Genomic DNA, 17,500 nt, shown 5'->3' with positions numbered 1-17,500 from the left:
TGGAAATGTGATTGTTTTACACAGAGAAACAGCTTCCATGTGTCTTTTAATGATTTAAATGGCATCTCTGTGACGTTTTGCTGGTGGGAGCAGACATTTATAGAAGAGGTAACTTCAGGTGATCACAGAAGCAATAGTATGTTGCGTTCACTGACTGTAGTGCATACACTCTTATATTGTACCCAACCTGCAGAGAGCACATGTGGGTGTTATTCAGTATTAAAAAGGTAGAGATGTTTCAATGTACTGACCCCGCATGCTGCAGTGATTCACTCTGGATTTAAACAGATAAGTTTACTTATTTTGGCTCATAGGTGACGTGCGTTTGTATTAACTCTATTAAATGAGCCATACATTGTTTTTTCATTAGTGATGTTTGCCCCTTCACAGTGTGGTCAAAGGCCAGGCAAACACTGTCCCTGTGAAACTGAAAGACATCTGAGCCGACTTCCCCTCAGCTATCTTACTCATGTTTGAATAAGTGCAATATGGTTGAAATCAGTATCAGTGTTGGAAAAACAATACTGATAATCACATTAACCAAACTAATGTGGAGCATAAACGTGCTCTACCACGCATTATTAAACAGCTAAGAGAGTCATTGATTAGTCGATGAGTTCATCAGTTGAAACTAATCAGCAACAACTTGGTCACTAAAAAATCATTTAAATTATTCAATGATCAGAAATTCCAGACTCTTGCTGGTTTGATCGTCTCCAATGTCAGGATTTGCTTCTTTTTAGCGGTTTTATACAATTTTAAAATGTTTTATTTTGGGGGGTTTTTCTTGGCTCTGGTAAGTTTCAAAGAACAATGATGCACTAATGACTAAACAATCTGTGGCTTGATCTCATAAATAATAATTGATAATTGTTAAGCTATCATAATCACAATCTTGTAAAAATATGTCATCATATGACTTTTATAAGAACAAGAATCAAGTGAAAGTTGATAAACAATATTAAATTATTAAATTGCTAGATGCAGCTCAAACTTATAAAACATATGACAGATTGTACTGGGTTGAAATTCACGTTACTTCTATTTTTTCTAAACTTAACTTTCTGGTATCTGTACTTGACCCCTCCTTTTTTTGATTGACTCCCAAACCCATGAACAACAACACGCATACATCATATTCACTCCAGGTTTTCTTTATAAAATAAGTCATCTCGTACTCTCACATGGTTTTGTATTGTCATACTCAAGATAAGTAAAATCCACACCATCATACATACAACTTCACAACAAACCTCTCCTGTACTCAGAAAAGCTCAAGTGTTATAGAAGTTTATACCACCGGCTCATATTCTCCAACATTTATCATTCTGCTTCCCTCAGATGATATTGATTGGTTAGAAATGTATTGGATCTATGGCAGCACTCACTGCAGCAGGCTCTAATTGGCTCTACTGTAGAAAAGTGGCTAATGAGGTTTGTCGTGCTTGTGGAGCCGTCCAGATTTTCAAAAATCACTAAGATATCTATCAGTATCGGCTAAAACAAAGATGATTTTATCACTGTGATGGAAACAAAACACCCTGCATGACCACAACAGACAGTTTTGAAAACTTAAAACAGACACTAAAACAACTGTAAGAACCAGTGTTGGTTCAGTTTAAAGTCAGATATAATCGTCTCAGAGGGAAATTACTTACTTCATGTTCACAAAACGGTAAAAATGGTAGCATATTGATAACTGGATGAATGTGTCTCAACCCATAATGGACAAAATGTTACGTGTGCATCAAGTCTTAGTGTTCAGATTTTTTTTTTTTTTTAAATTTAAACAAATGAAATTATCTGCTTGCCACGTAGCTTTTTATGCTGGTGGTTGGGACACTCAAATATCCAATGAAAACAGAGTATGTGGTGGGTCATGAGTAATGCATTGAGAAGTTACCTCAAATATAACTTCTTTTCAAATTGTTGTAAAATTTGTTGCTGAAATTAAAATCCAAGCAGCACAATTTTTTAAAAGAGTGGCTGGTAAAAGTCCAAAGAAAAGTAAGACAGTGGTTCTTTACCCCGTAGTTAACTCATAATTCACCTAGCATGGGTCAGCATGAGAGAAGTTCATCATCATATACGTACAAATACACTCTGAACGTCACGATTTCCAATCTCACAATCTAATCCTTTTTTTTTTTTGAGAGTATTTCTGCAGCACATCTAATAACTCTTCCTGCTGCTGTGTATAAAGGGCCACAAAATAACAACAAAATGCATTTCTGTGGATCAAATACAAGTACAAATGTAAGGCATTGGTATGAGAGGCCATTAAGCAAGCCTCAAACAGTCAACAGTACGAAGAGACAGCGAGCTCCTCCTCTCACAGCTGCACAGGTGACAAATAAACAGGATGAAGTCACTGGTGTGTTGTACAATGATTGATGAGGGGGCTTTTGTTTGTCCTGTGTTTGTGATAAAACATTTTGTCCCTCCCAGCTTTTATTTTCTCAGTCCTCCATCTTTGAAACCCTGCAGACACACAAAACACAGACCGACTGCTTCCGGTCTCTCCACATTCATTCACAGTGTAGTTAACGGCAGACAAACAGTCAGTTGACAGTCCGTAGAGACTGTCGGTCCGCTCCGGCACGACCGCCACGAAGCCTTCAACACCAAACATTCCTCGAAGTCTTTGAGCCCCCACCCAGCCCCACTAGCAGAGGTCAGAGACGTAGTCAAAATCCCGGAAGCTGTCCTGGTCTTTGCGGGAGAGCACGCGAGGCTCACGTGGAGGCGTGAGCGTCGGCGCTTCAGTGGTGAACTCCTCGTCGAAGTTGCTGACATCTTCCTTGCCGCCGATGGAGGGGACGAAGGGAGGCGGCACTTTCCTCTGCAGCAACGCCTCCCAGTCCATGTTCTGGAGAAAGACGGAGAAAAAGAAAAGAGAAATTATCAAAAGGTGAATTCAGAAACTAAACTTTTTTATTGTAATTCTTTCTTTCTTCTGCAAACAGACATGTCGACACCGGGAGCCAGGGATGCCTGTGATTAGTGTGTACATCAGAGCTGTAACTGCTGGTGCAAACAGAATATATCCTGCTGTTGCTTCACATAAAAAAGCTCTTAAGAACAAGATATGGACATATTCTGGTCTAACTGGTCAGCGAATCAGTTTTAAACACTGCAGGGAGGAATAATACAAGCAGAGTCAATTGTTCTCCTGTGGAAAAACACCTGAGAGGGAGTGACAGTTCTTCCTTCTCATAAAAAAAAAAAAAAACAGCGTAAGTGTACTTACTCTGAAAAATGGCTGCTTCTTCACCTCCTCTGCATCCTTTTCACCAGAGCCCAGTCGTCTCTCTGGGTTCCTCCTCAACAGCTGCTCATGAAAACACACACGAGAATGAGAAATCATAAAGGGAAACATCACAAACATCACTGTGTCACCTCTGTGGTTTCATATGCATGTGCAGCATTTTTCATGTATCGTTCATGAGTGACGAAGTCTGCAAAAGAGGGAGAAAGTGCGCATTTATATGTGTGTGTGTTCTTACCCTTCTCATGATGCCAATAGCCTCAGTGGACAGGAAGCGTGGATAGCGGACTTCATCGTTCACAATGCTGTCAAACACCTCCTCCTCATCGTCTCCTGGGAACGGAGACTACACACGCAAACACAAAACACACTTAATTCAATCTATTTCAGAGATCCGAAATTATTAATTACATGTAACATGACAAACAAATGTTGCTGGTGATTGTGAACATCTAATTTTCTCTGCAAAGGTGAGTAGGAATATAAATAAGGCATCTGAGACTGAAGACATTAAGTACACTTAAAATATACCTATATCTTTTCTTTACAGATATTAAGGTCACCTTTTATACCCTTAATCAATATGTAGTCAATATGCTTTTGCTTATGTAACTTGTGCATGATCTCGTTTGATCTGTTATTGAGCCATATACAGTACAGAGTAACAGGAAACATAAGAGACTACACTAACACTATGGGAAACTGCAGTAACATGAAACTGTATGGTTTTTAGTCCTGCTAAGTCACCAGGTCGACCCATCCTTCATTTATTTAATCTGTTGTTGAATTTACATTTTATAAATTACAAAAGATCTGGAATTGATCAAATTCATCCAGTTCATCATGTACGCCAAGCTCTGCTGTGAAACCACCAATGTGATATTAAACAAGACACGAACTTTGTTAGGCTATCACTCTATGGAAAGTGTAAGAGCTTTCTATAAGCTGCAGTCTACTATTTCTCACCTCTCCCACCAACATTTCATAGATGAGGACCCCCAGGCCCCACCAGTCTACTGCCCTGGTGTAGGATGTATCTGTGAGGACCTCTGGGGCCAAAAACTCTGGAGTCCCACAGAACGTGCTGGTCCGGTCACCAAAGCCCATTCCTTCAGACAGAAAGCAGAAAGATGAATTGTTTGAAAGTATGTGCAGCAGGCAAACTGGACTTGATGTAACCTGGAAAATAAAATAAGCTCGTCTGTCGGTAACGTCAATATCCACCTTCTTTACACAGTCCAAAGTCAGCGATCTTCACATAACCATCTGTGTCTAGCAGCAGGTTGTCAAGCTTGAGGTCTCTATGAGAGGGAGGGGGAAAAGTTGGAGGTGGATAAATCAGTTTCTGTTTGCCGTATTTCACCGAGCACAGCTGAGAATACACAAGGAGTTTAAAAGACATACAAACAAACAACAAATGTAAAAGGTTTTTTAGTCTGTTTTTACACGCCACAATCATGTGAGAAGAAAAGGTTTGGTGGGTTCGACTCACCTGTACACAATCTTGTGGTCGTGGAGGAACTGAAGTCCAAGAACTACACAGGCTGCATAAAACCTGAAGTCAAACCAAAGAAACATTATTACTAACCTACAATAAAAAGGCAATGAAATGTAAACATCAGAATGACTACAAAACTGAACACATTGGTTTTGTTTACTGGAAATAACAATAAATGAACTGATTTGTTGGTAGGACTGGATACCAGGACATTTTAAAAACTGGTTTAGAAGCCAGGGTCCTCCAGACTTTACTTCCTTTCTCTCAAACATACACACACACGTTACATACACGGCTCGTGGCTCTGTGAAGACATCTGTGTGGATGTGCATCATCAGGTCGCCTCCTGCTGTGTACTCCATCACAAAACACACATGCTCTGGAGTCTGGAAGCACGCAAACAGGTTGACCAGGAAGGGATGGTGCGACAAGTTCACAATCTCGAAGATGCGCTTCTCGCACATCAGACTGCAGGAGGAGGGAGAGGAAAGGGTGGAGAACAGGAATAGGAGAAGGAGGAGGAATGGGAAGTGTAGGGGTGTGAAGGAGAAGGTGGAGATGGGAGGATGCAGAAGAGAAGAGATAAATGAAGGATTGAGTGGACGAGAGGAAAAAACGAGAGACATTTACACATAATTAGAGAGTGCTTATTCTGGTCAATGAGACACCCACACTCGCCTACAGATGAACTGTAATCACAGTGATTCAAGATACAGCAGCACTGATTAAATACAGTAAAATGTATCCCCAAAGATCCAGACTAAAGAAAAAACAGGAACCAATCACACAAACACAGGATCATACAGCGCAATAACACATCGACACACACCTTTCCACCTCATCCCGAGCTACGATGTCTCCTTTCTTCAGGGCTTTGATGGCGTACATCGTGCCCGTCTTCTTGTATTCTGACAGCAACACCTGCAGACAGACGTGCAGCTCAGTATGTTTGACTCTGAAAAAGTCCTCTAGATATGCATGGTTATAGATTAAATGGTTAAATTGATTAGATATTATGATTGAAGTCCGAACTGCACGATTTAAACGTGCAACTTTCTTGTTATGTGACTGCCGTTTAAAACTTCTCAAGATAAGCATGTATGAGTGAACATAATCAATATGAGACAGTTTTCTATCGGGTTTATAAGCTCCTGCAGCTGTTGAATGTTATACATTCAATAAATAAAAAAACAGAGGCACTTGATGGCATAAAGAACACAAAAATGCTCTTTACAAATTGTCTTGTATGTATGGTTTTATGGTCACGTTGTAATTATTGCGTCAGTCTCTCCAGCTCAAGACTTTTTGTGATCATTGTGCATTTAAATTTGGGAAACCTTTTTCCCCACACTGTTTATTTCAAGTAAAAAGTTTCATGTATTGAAAAACAAACAAACAAACAAACAAACAAAAGGACCTTTCTTCAAACTGTACCTTCCCAAAGTGTCCCCTGCCCAAAACAGCGATGAGCCTGAAGTCCTGCAGAGACAGAGGACCTTTCCTCTGCTTACTGGAGAGACGGACACGCAGTCAGCAGGAACATTCATAGTGGATACCAAAATAAACAGACTGAAAATCATACAAACTGCTCGGAACAGCAAAATTGGTCGTGGCAGACACAGAAACTGTAAGCGTGGGTCGAGTACTCTCATTCTCATGATAACGGTTAGGACTTTATCACAGCAGAAGTTCTGACTCGATTCACAGGTGTTACTGATAACATTAATGAAGGTTCTGCTCTATTCAAATGTCCCAGTAAGTCATGACAGTGAGTCATCACGAACAATACCAGGACACTGAAACAGAAGCAGCTAAATGGAATTCAGCCATCAGTAATTTTATTATTTACACCTGTGTTGTGCAAATGTCTTCAGATATCTTCAACAGGCCTCTTATAAAACTTAATATATAAAATATATAAACACAGACAAGGACATTGTAGCAATTATATCCAAAAATATAATGCAGCTAATGTAATGTTTATGTGTGTGTACCTGACAGACGGGGTTCGGACAGGGCACTCGGGGGTGAGGTCTGGGGGGGAGAAGGGCTCAATGACTGGCAGTCGGTCCTGACAGGGACAGAGAGCAGGGAAAGAGACACGAAGGAAAAGACACAGAAACATGCAGAAAGATGAGAGGACACAAGATGGAAGACAAGAGACACATGATTTCAGTTTGGATGAGACACACAAACATTCTTCAGTGAGGAGGATTCGCCTTTTGTCTGGATTTTAAACCTAATACAGACCAACGTGCAGTAGTGCTTAGTTTGTGGAGACAATGCGATCAAGTACACAACAATCCATTCAAGTCACACAAGTCACCTCCTTTCTATCCTATTAACTACATCTACACTACCGTATACTGAGCGATGAATCAGTATGGGCCTACAGAGTGCTGGAGGGAGATAAAATAAAATAAACAGACAAATAAATATAATCAAACTGTTTTCCTATTGTGAATGCTGACAACTCAAGTGAGCTGCATGATTGTAAACTGGTTGTTAAAGATACTGCACACTGACATTATCGTATTTTATCTATTAAATTGGACTTTAATTACATAAACAACAGACTTTGGTTGACATGAGGCATCTATAATGTCTGTGTGGACAATCATGATTTTATTATATTGATGCCTATCTGACCATCCTCTGAGAAGGATTTATCCCCTGGTTTCTTCCATCGTTTCCTTGTTCAGCATAGCTTTGGAGTTTGCGAGGGGTCTGAAGGTATGAGGTGTCAATGATGTGCAGGTTGTTTAGTCCCCTGAAGCAAATTTGTGATTTGTGATAGTGGGCCTCATGAATAAAACTGACTTGATTTGTTTTTCTAGGCGCTTCTGTATTACGCGATAAGTTGCTTAGAACTTTCAGAACATTTGATCCAGTTGTGATTAAGTCACACTGACTTGATCATAAGCCATAAGAAAACTAGCTATTAGGACACCGCTGATACAACATGAACGCAGCAATGTGAAGCTGTTTTAGAGCACATCTAGTGATATCTTCAATTACATTCTTATAGTGTCCTAAACAGTGTTGGGGTTATGTGTAATAAAAGTAATGAGTTTCAGTACTATCTTACTTTAAGCAGTAACAGAGTAATATAACGCGTTTCAAATAGGATTTTGGTAATATTATTACAGCTACCATGTCGAGTAACACGTTGAAAAATTGTTTAAAGATTTAATAATTAAATACTTTCTCCACACGACGCTACTTACACCAATGGACCACGATGCTAAAATCTCCCCCAGAGATGAATTGTTTTGGTGAAATGTTGAAATGGCTGCGGAGTCAGACTTGTATATACATAATACTCAGGTGCAATCTATGTATTGGGAAGCAAAGGGAACTCTCTAAAGCGAGAAATAGCTCAAGTTTTCAAGTATTCATTATTGATCAGACTTTGCTTCTTTGTCCGCTTGCCCATCCTGGTGTCCAAGGCTATTCATTTATTTAAAAAGGTCGTGGCTATTTAATCAGTCTATATCACCATCACAGTATTGTAATATCAGCGGGCGATTTTAGTACATAGTGGTAACCACTGTTGGGAATGCATGAACGGTCCAGATCTGTGCTACTGAGGAGAGCCTCCATTAGGCTGTATAATATCACCCCCACTGGATTAGTAATGAACGGCAATACATTTTAGCTTCTGTGTTTTAATTACCTACTATGAAACAATATTTTGAGGAATTCAGCGTTTATTTTGTTGAAAGTAACACAAAAGTAGTGTAATCAGGGTAGGGTAATGCCTTATTCTATACAGATAGTAATATTGTAAAGTACCTTATTACTTTTGAATGAAAGAAACTAACATGTACAATATTACATGTTAGAAGTAACATGTAATACAGTATACACTGTTCGAAATGACTACAGCTCAAATACTTTTCTCTTGTTTGCAAATAACAGAAATCCAAATAAAGGTTTTGTCTAGCTGCAAATTATAATCCAAAATTGACCTAAACTATAATTATTATAATTGCCTCCATTGTGGATTTTTTTACATTCACTGATTAAAGGGACAAAATATCAGGTGTCCATGTGTTGATTTAACCCCCATCTTGGTGTTGAATGCAGAACAGTTTTAGTCATCCTTGTAGATGAAAGTTTGGGGCTTTGATTCCATGTCATATAAATAGATTTTCTTCATCCCAAAGCTAACAGAGTGGATTTAATTTAGTAGACCAACCCCCTGCGCTCACACACACTTCCTCTCTCTGTCTGTCTCACCGGGGTGTTTGTGTCCGTGTCTCTCTTGTAATCGCCTCTTATCGGAGAGTCGCTGTCCAGACTCAACTTCTCCACTGAGACCTCCCTAAAAAAGTCACACGGACACAAACAAACAGACGAACACGGTGATGCAGGACGGACAAATGAACAAACACAAAAGGGTTGTTAGACGTGGGGCAGAGAAAGCATCACATGCTTTATACTTTGCCAGGAAACACAAGGAACAAGGTTCAAGGAATGATGCTGAGGTTGATAGCAAAGTCTGATGACGGCTATCAAACACACGTAGATGCTGAGTGTTTCTCCAGCATGTTCATCTGTTTGAGTGTAATGGCTGCGTGTATGTCTCACCCAGAGTTGAGTGTTAGGCTGTGTGCGTTGGGACTGTAGGTTCCTGAGTTGTTGACGGTGGGAATGGCATTTCGAAGCAGCCTCACCCACGTCCCGATATCCACGTTCATCTGACGAGCTCGCAGGAACGCCTTGCCTGGAAACACGCATACACGCATACACACAGACATAGAGTCATTGCTACATGTCTCCCAGAACAGATCACCATTAATCCCTCTCACTTACTCTAACGTAAGAGTTTTACATTTCCACCATTATCATTTGTTTTTTGTATACACTTGCTGTCCAGTTTCAGATCCTACCTCAGCTCAAATACCATTACAGGCTTTGGTTGAACTGTTTTCATACTTAATTTCTCCATTATGTGGTTGTTGCCTGATTTTAACATCCTTTTTAACATCTTGTTTTAAAGGCTCATCATCGTGATGAAACAAGATAATTTGTTCACCACTAGGTGGTGCTGTGGCCTAAATGAAAATCCTGGCAGTGATGTTTCTTCCCTTCTAGTTATGTTCATTTTCTCATTAAGATAGTTTAAACACAACTGCCGTTTGTTAATTTCAAAATATCCTCTATTTAAAATGTACTCAGATTGTAGAGAAAAAAGAGTGAGTAATTATACCAATGATCATCATGTTTCTGTGTTTCCTCTCTGCTCCTTGTCTGTCTCACCTTGCTGCTTAGAAAACACCTTCTTCTGTCTCTGAAGGCGAGGAACTCTCTCAATGACCGGGTTGAAGAAGGTCACCTGAAAAACACACACACAAAACATCAAAACATAAAAACGTCACACCCAGATTTTATTTCCAGACATCACACCCTGACAATTGAACCTTTCAAGTCTGATATATCAAAGCAGTATTTTACAGCACAGGTGTGTGTGACAGCTAGTGTGTGGGCAGGTGTATGTGTGCATATTTGAATATCTTTGTATTTATAGAGCTTACATAGACAGGTGAGATGTATGCAAGGACATCTGTGTCCAACCTTTGTGTGTGGCTGTCCCTTTTCACATTTTTTGTTGCTGTGTGTGTCATTTAATGTTTTTGTGTGTGTGTGTGTGTGTGTGTGTGTGTGTGTGTGTGTGTGTGTGTGTGTGTGTGTGTGTGTGTGTGTGTGTGTGTGTGTGTGTGTGTGTGTGTGTGTGTGTACCTCAGCCAGCAGCAGGCCCTGGGGCTCCAGCTCCAGCTGAACTCTGTGTTTCTGGTTGTCCAGGAACTCCTCCAGCTTCACATACTTTAAAGCACACAGCGAGCGGTAGTCCTTCCAGTAAACTGCCATCTCCATCTCCCTCGACTAAAACACAGAGACACACCGGCACCCAATGGTTAATAAAAGGATACTTAAACATACTCTTTTAAGTGTTTATGTGTGTGCAGATGTATGTGTGTATTACATACTGACCCTTTCCAGCTCCACAGTGAAGGTCTGATCCCAAGCCTGTTCTCCCACAGTCCTCCAAGCTGTCTGGCCGACCACTGTGTTATCCAGCTTCAGCACTGCACTCACCTCAGCTACACACACACACACACACCCACAATCAGCAAATTATATCCTCTCCATAGGAGCGTTCCTATACGGTACCTGCCACTTTCGCCCTGACCACAGGGTTTTGAGTTAGTTCAACTAAATTTGCTGATGTTGCAGTCACATCATGTGTAACCTACAGTACCCAACGCACCAACGAAGTGATGGTGACAGAAAGTCAATATTAGTAAATAAAGATTTGCTACATTGCACAAAAAATGGCAGCATGTTGTTTCTTAAAAACGCACACAATACTGAACATTTTCAAATGAACCCAAGACCTGTATAAACACACAGAATCACACACACACGCTTACAGGAGAGCTCGTCCGTCTTGCTGGGCGTCTTCCCGCTGACTGAGCCGCTACGTCCGTACAGCCCCTTGCTGCCCCTCATGAATGACCTGGTGTCTCCGGGGCTGTGGCAGGGCAGCATGACAGCTGTCCCCTTATTGCGACCTGGGACCACCTCCAACAACCCCACACAGCCCAGCAGCTGCACCTGCAGGGTACCTGAGGACAGAGGAAGAGAAGTCAGGTATGACCAACTAAAAGTAACAAACACCAAAGGCAGATAAATAAATTAGTAGATTCAAGAATAATACAAATCTGTAAATCAAAACTCCACACCTGATTTTGATTTACAAAGATCTTGTGATGCCTTCTCTTCCACAAACAGACAGAAATGATGGGACATGAAGCTCAATCAGCTGCTCTATGTTACATTCATCATTCTATAATTATGACCGCTTGAATCGTGTTCAAACTGATAAAATGTCTCCCAAATTCCTTGGCCACATGAATGCATCTATGTGCATGTTCAAGGACAAGTTCATGTTCTGTACAGAGCTGTGTGTGAAACGATGAACAGAATCAATCAAAGTGGTAAATGTGGGTGCAGCACACGTTCTAGTTTCAACACAGGATAACCACACTGCCACAAAAAAAGACTGAAAATGCTAAATGTTCCTTTGAACTCTTTTCATTCCCTTGAGGTTAAACTGATCTGTGCTGATTACTGCGGTGCTTTGGAGAACTGTAGAAACAATTCATTTGACATTTTTTTGTTAAAAAAGTCTCTTCATTTCAAATAGCAGAAGAAGAAAAAACATCATCCAACCTTAATTGGTAAGATGCCTCAACACAGTGTCCACATGTGTTAGTGTGTGTTGTGAACACATTTGTACCATCTTATCATGTACAGTTAAGATGTTGGGATGTAACTGTTCAGTTTGTGACTGCCTCTCTCCGTGTTTGAGTCACGGTTGATCTATGAATACCTCTCGTGGTGTAAGTTTGCTCGACTTTGGCCTTTAGCTTTGTGTTTTACGTACCAGTGAGAGGCGAGGGCTTGTTGAGGGTGTTATATTGGTTGTGGAGGTAGGGGGCTCCGTGGCTGAAGGCAGGTGAGGAGGCCAGGACCAGCTCCTCTTTGATGACACTGGCCTTGGGATGGTCCTCCGGCAGCTCTGCCAGACGCTGGTCAAGAGAGTCCCTTAGCAGGTCTAACCTCTGAGACGCCTCGCTCAGACGAGACTGCGCCTACAGAGAACCGACACAGAGAAGCTTTAATACACAGATACAGCCACCAGTTGGACATTTAGTGAACTATTACCTCTCTATCCAATCACACAAAGCACACGATTTATCCCTCCTATTATATTTTTAGTCATGTTTTCACAAGAGCTGCAATGACATGCTGCATTGAAAGTAAATTAATTGCCAACTATTTTGATAATCGATTTAAAGTTTCAGTCATTTTTCATGCAAACATTTGCTGGTTCCAGCTTCTTAAATATAAAGATTTGCTGCTTTTCTTTGCCTTTTATGACAGTAAATGAAGAGTCTTTGGGTTTTGGACTGTTGGTTGGACAAAAGATGCAGTGTGAAGATGGCACTTTGGGCTCTGAGAAATTGTGATGAACATTTTTCAGAATTTTTAAAAATGTTTTATAGACTAAGAAGTTGATGGATTATCTGTGAAAGGAACTGTTAGTTGCAGCCTAAGTATTGGTAAGTATTGGTTTAACAATCCATTGTACATGTCCAGTAAAGAGGCTCTATACCATAACATACTGCAAACAAACTTTTGCTTTGAATTGCTTTTTAGCCTTTGCATTTGAAATAGTTTTTAATCCCTGTAGCACCCCACTTCATGACTAAAATTAAAATTAAAATAGTGTGTGAGAGCGTAATGGGTTTCTGAACCGTTGAACCACTAGTACAAAGTAAAAACCTTTCCAACTCCAGCAGAGATATGATTATTTGATATATTGTTCGGACAAATGTGATTTTGTAGCTGCTGTTGTGAAAATGTGTGTCAAATGATTGTCATTGAATTTTGAATAAAGCGCATACAGTAACTGAAGCTGCTCTGTGAAATATATGACTTGACACCTTATAATAAATGTCACGATGCTGTATGAAACGGTACATATAGAAGAACATTAAAGGGGTTAACGTGTGTGTGTGTGTGTGTGTGTGTGTGTGTGTGTGTGTGTGTGTGTGTGTGTGTGTGTGTCCGGTCTAACCTCAGACAGGGCTTTCTTGTCCTGGACCTTGCTGGCCCCCAGGAGCCTGATCACGTTTTTGGCCCCCTCAGCCACAGCATGCTCCACCCTGTAGTGATGCCTCAGCTCTTCAATGCGTAGCTCCACCCCACACAGGTCCTGGTTACCTGCAGCGTCAAAATGGATAAAAGACAAATTACCGCATCAGAGTAGACAATTTTACAAAATGCAACTGAGGCTGAAAAGTCCGAAGGATGCTGCTTAAATCAGTTATATTGTAAAGTTCGATCTTGGCATGTGTACGTTGAGACTTCAGTCTTTTGTTTTGGCAGTGGTGTGTTGTAGGGAACTCCCCTGGGCATACTAAGTTAGGTTAATGCCTTAATGCATGTCATGCATTACTCAAGAGTCAGACAAAGAAAACATTAGCAGTGCCTGGAGGGAGGTGAGCAGCCTCTGAGTGTTCCCCAGTAAACAACATCATTATTTCCAAATGGCTTTCTCAGTCCCATCTTTAAAAGCAAACAGAGCGAAGACATACCCTCTTTAGTGCAATGTTTCCTTTTTTACGATCATTTTTTTCAGTGAGATTTAAATTAAATTATGCCGACATGAAGTCACAAGATAGTTAAACTACAGTGAAAACAAACAAATGAGTGATATCTCAATATTTATAGTAGTAATAGCTTGTTGTCCAATACTTCTTGCTATTGCCAAAGGTTACAGCTACCCCAAATTAGATAGATAAGTGGAGTGGAAAATGTAATGTGATAATATAAAACTGAACCTCTTGCCTTTTATGTTGCTATTTAATCATGATGTGATAAAGCAAATGGAAAAACCTGTAAACATTATAAATGGTTTAGTAAATCAAGACGACATGTAGGTCTGTGCAGAAATTATGCAAAAACGCTTTTGAACAAATTGTATACCGACATCAAAAAGGCAAAAACTTGACGTTTAATATACTGTCATATTTCCAGCCACTTCAAAATGCCACTGATAAACACGGAAAACTGCTTATTTCACCCCTTAAATGGAAAGACGTGGTAATGTTAGCTAAATGACAGCAGAAAATTAGGAGCAATGCTATCAGTCAAAAGGTAAAAACATCCTCAAGCTACCTTACTTAGGAAGACAGACATGGGGTCAGTATCAGAGTCACACCCGTGAAGCACAATTACAGCTAAGTGGTTAGCTTAATGGCTCAGTAGCAGCCTCTCACAGTAGGCAATAAGCACAAAAGGAGCACACTGGTATAGGGAGAGGAGGCGCAAGATAAGGAAAAGGACAACAGGATCAACAGCGTTCAAAACAAGGTGCATGTGGCTTTTTTAAATACGAGGTTAAAAACGAGGAAGGACAAAAGGACACAGGAGGAGTGATTAAACATGATTTTTATGACCTATGAGCTGTTAAAACGCTGCATAAGACGGGAGGAGAAGGAGAGGAAAGGGGGAGGTAGGGGTGGAAGTGGATGTGGATGCTTTTATCTCCTAATAAGGTGTTCTGCCTGGAGCCCAGACCCTGCTAGATGACCCCTCCACCGGGTGTGGTGCCTGGAGACTGTCAGTCTGTGTACACTATACACACAACCCCTGTGTGTGTGTATGAGTGAGAGTGTGGTTTAAAGGAGAAAGACAGAATAACCTCGAAAGATCCAGAGACTGTGTGGGACACCAGTACAAGAGAAGAACATTTATGCTGAGGTTATCATTACAGGCAATAAAATACCTGCAGAGAAAGTGTAGAAAGGCACATGCTCTTAATGAATTCATGCACAATAGAAGTTAAGGCTTTGAAAAACTAAACTTTATTGAAATACTTCAGCTATTTATCGTAATACTCCTATAACACGGTCATGATGCACAGTTGATAACTATAAAGAATGGATAAAAATCGTTGCAACAGAGATATCACCTTTTTTCTTCCTCACATACTTGTTCCTTAAAAACTGCTGCCTACATTTCCAACAATGCAACTTGACCACAGACAGTTCAGTCAGACTGTGCGTTCATGTAGTGTGGGAATAATCAGAAAAAACTTTGTTTTGCTACTGGGAAACTTCACATCGGTCACATGAATCACATGAACACACACACGCAAGAGGTCCAGGTGTGTTATGCTAGCGGTGGCTAATGTAGCTGGAAGCAGAGATGAAGAGCGAGCTACAGAGGTCTGATAAGCTCACTTCTTACTAACTCTCCCACATTTTTTTCATTTTCTAACTTGAAGTCTTTAGCACCAACTGAGGCGGACTCAAGTGAGACCACTCGAGGCAATTTATTAAACTTCACACAACTCCCTCTGGAGGCTTTATACAACTTTTTCCACATTCGCTGTAGCACTCCTCTTGACCTGTAAACAAGTTTGATGTGTAAAATCAGTGGAGTTGCCGGTAAGTACAGAATCATCATGGCTCAATCCGGTCCTTAACATCCATAATACTATTTTTATCACGTTAAAGCAGTGGAAGGAGCTTCAGATCATTAATAAAACAAGTAGGTTTTCCACATTGAGGACACAGAGAGATAAAGTACGGCCCTTAACTCATCCTTCCAAATGGCCATTAGCTTCTTTGCCTTAAAAGACAGCCACTTTCTTAATAGCCATCGTCTGCCTCTTACATGAGCAGAGAGGAATAGATGGCCCTGCAGGGAATACACCAACTGTGTTCTGAAAAAAAAATCTGTTTTTTGGTTTTACTTCTACCCCCTCCCATCGCTCCCTCCTTGCTCCCCTGCTGCATTTTACCAAACCATCATCCCACATAACTCATTGCCCAATCATCAATCACCTGCATTTAATGGCAAATGACATTTATCAGCCTGACGGTGTGTCACAAAGAAAAGAAAGTGAATAGGACACATTAGTTTGTTTGTTTCGGCAAATTTAAAACACACAATCACCCTCCTGGAGAATGTTTTTGTTCTGCTTCTACACACAACACTTTAATGTTGCATGTGTGTGAGATAGAGACGGAGAGAGAGAGGCTCTCTGCCTTTATTGTGTGAAAAGACACTTTTCATCTGCTGGTCCTTTTGTTGGAGGGTTGGATTTTTTTCAGTACATCTGTGTGTGCATTTGATTGATTGTGGTAATGTGCCAGGTGGGCCATTTCATCGGCTTTGTGTCTTCTTCACATGTAAACACACACGCGCGCGCATGCACACAGTACACTGTGCATCAATCCCAACCGTTCTCTTCATCTTCTTCCCCACAAAACTAAGGCGGTGAGATGTGAAAACACTGGGCCGGCTCTTTATTGATCTGTTTATGTTACTGTGTGTCTGCTGTCTGCAGCTGCTGCTCACAAAAGACTGTAGCATGGCCGCAGATCACATGAAGATAGAGATGAAAAGCATCCTGTCAATGCCAGCTGACCACTGTCTTAAAACACACAGCTCACATGGCTCACTTTCCTCTGAAATGTGAGCTAAAAATGTAATATGACCAAAATCTCATATTCGACAATACTGTAAGTCATTTCATATCCAGATAATGATCTAAAAGACATCAGCTAAAACAACTGCAAATATTTAAGAGGATCGGTCTGCAGCATCATTTGCAAAGTGCAGTTTTGTGGTCAGTCTCAAGTCTTTTCATGCCCAAACCACGTCCTTGTTTTGTCTTGGCTTGTCAGAGTCCTACTCCTGTTCGAAATTATCCCATTCTGTTTCACGTTCACTCTCCTCCATGTTTGTTTCTGTTGCCTTCCACAAATTTCCTGCCTGCATCTGTTCTTTTCGGAAGGGCCAAAGCACCATCCAAGTGATGAAAAATATCGCCGTAAAGAGTGTGGTTTGCGACAAAACAAAATTACTTATAGATAGATGGTTTTATGTAAAGTATATTGACTATGCAGAGGATTTTTTTTCCCAATGTTATGGGACCATTTGTCTTCTCTACCTGCATCTGGTACTACTTTTTGAGAAAACCAAAAACCAAGAGTGCTAACCTTTCAAAATGAAACCTGATATTGAGCCAAAGACAACATATTGTAAACTTTTTGATCAGAAATCATGACCACATTGTGTATTTTATTACTGGGACCACTTTTTAACCTCAGTACATCGTATTCGCTCATTAAGCAAATCAAACTCAC

At 40.6% G+C, this 17,500-nt stretch overlaps 1 protein-coding gene across 1 annotated transcript in view; it reads right to left on the bottom strand.

The window, feature by feature from the left end:
- Window positions 1-1,138: 1,138 nt before the first annotated feature.
- Window positions 1,139-17,500, bottom strand: part of pkn1a (protein kinase N1a) — a 53,070-nt gene continuing 36,708 nt past the window's right edge. The window contains exons 6-23 of the mRNA XM_073469407.1: window positions 13,417-13,562; window positions 12,220-12,427; window positions 11,204-11,398; window positions 10,764-10,873; window positions 10,512-10,655; window positions 10,032-10,107; window positions 9,360-9,495; window positions 9,009-9,093; window positions 6,761-6,837; window positions 6,201-6,276; window positions 5,596-5,687; window positions 5,058-5,234; window positions 4,761-4,823; window positions 4,493-4,569; window positions 4,235-4,377; window positions 3,507-3,614; window positions 3,251-3,331; window positions 1,139-2,869 (exon numbers count right to left, since the gene is read on the bottom strand). Coding sequence (XP_073325508.1) covers window positions 2,666-2,869; window positions 3,251-3,331; window positions 3,507-3,614; window positions 4,235-4,377; window positions 4,493-4,569; window positions 4,761-4,823; window positions 5,058-5,234; window positions 5,596-5,687; window positions 6,201-6,276; window positions 6,761-6,837; window positions 9,009-9,093; window positions 9,360-9,495; window positions 10,032-10,107; window positions 10,512-10,655; window positions 10,764-10,873; window positions 11,204-11,398; window positions 12,220-12,427; window positions 13,417-13,562 — 2,198 coding nt within the window. The 3' untranslated portion in view covers window positions 1,139-2,665. The remainder of the gene's footprint in view (window positions 2,870-3,250; window positions 3,332-3,506; window positions 3,615-4,234; window positions 4,378-4,492; window positions 4,570-4,760; window positions 4,824-5,057; window positions 5,235-5,595; window positions 5,688-6,200; window positions 6,277-6,760; window positions 6,838-9,008; window positions 9,094-9,359; window positions 9,496-10,031; window positions 10,108-10,511; window positions 10,656-10,763; window positions 10,874-11,203; window positions 11,399-12,219; window positions 12,428-13,416; window positions 13,563-17,500) is intronic.

Source organism: Pagrus major, chromosome 1 (genome assembly GCF_040436345.1).
Source record: "Pagrus major chromosome 1, Pma_NU_1.0".
NCBI classification, from domain to species: domain Eukaryota; kingdom Metazoa; phylum Chordata; class Actinopteri; order Spariformes; family Sparidae; genus Pagrus; species Pagrus major.
This window is presented reverse-complemented; position numbering and strand designations above follow the sequence as displayed.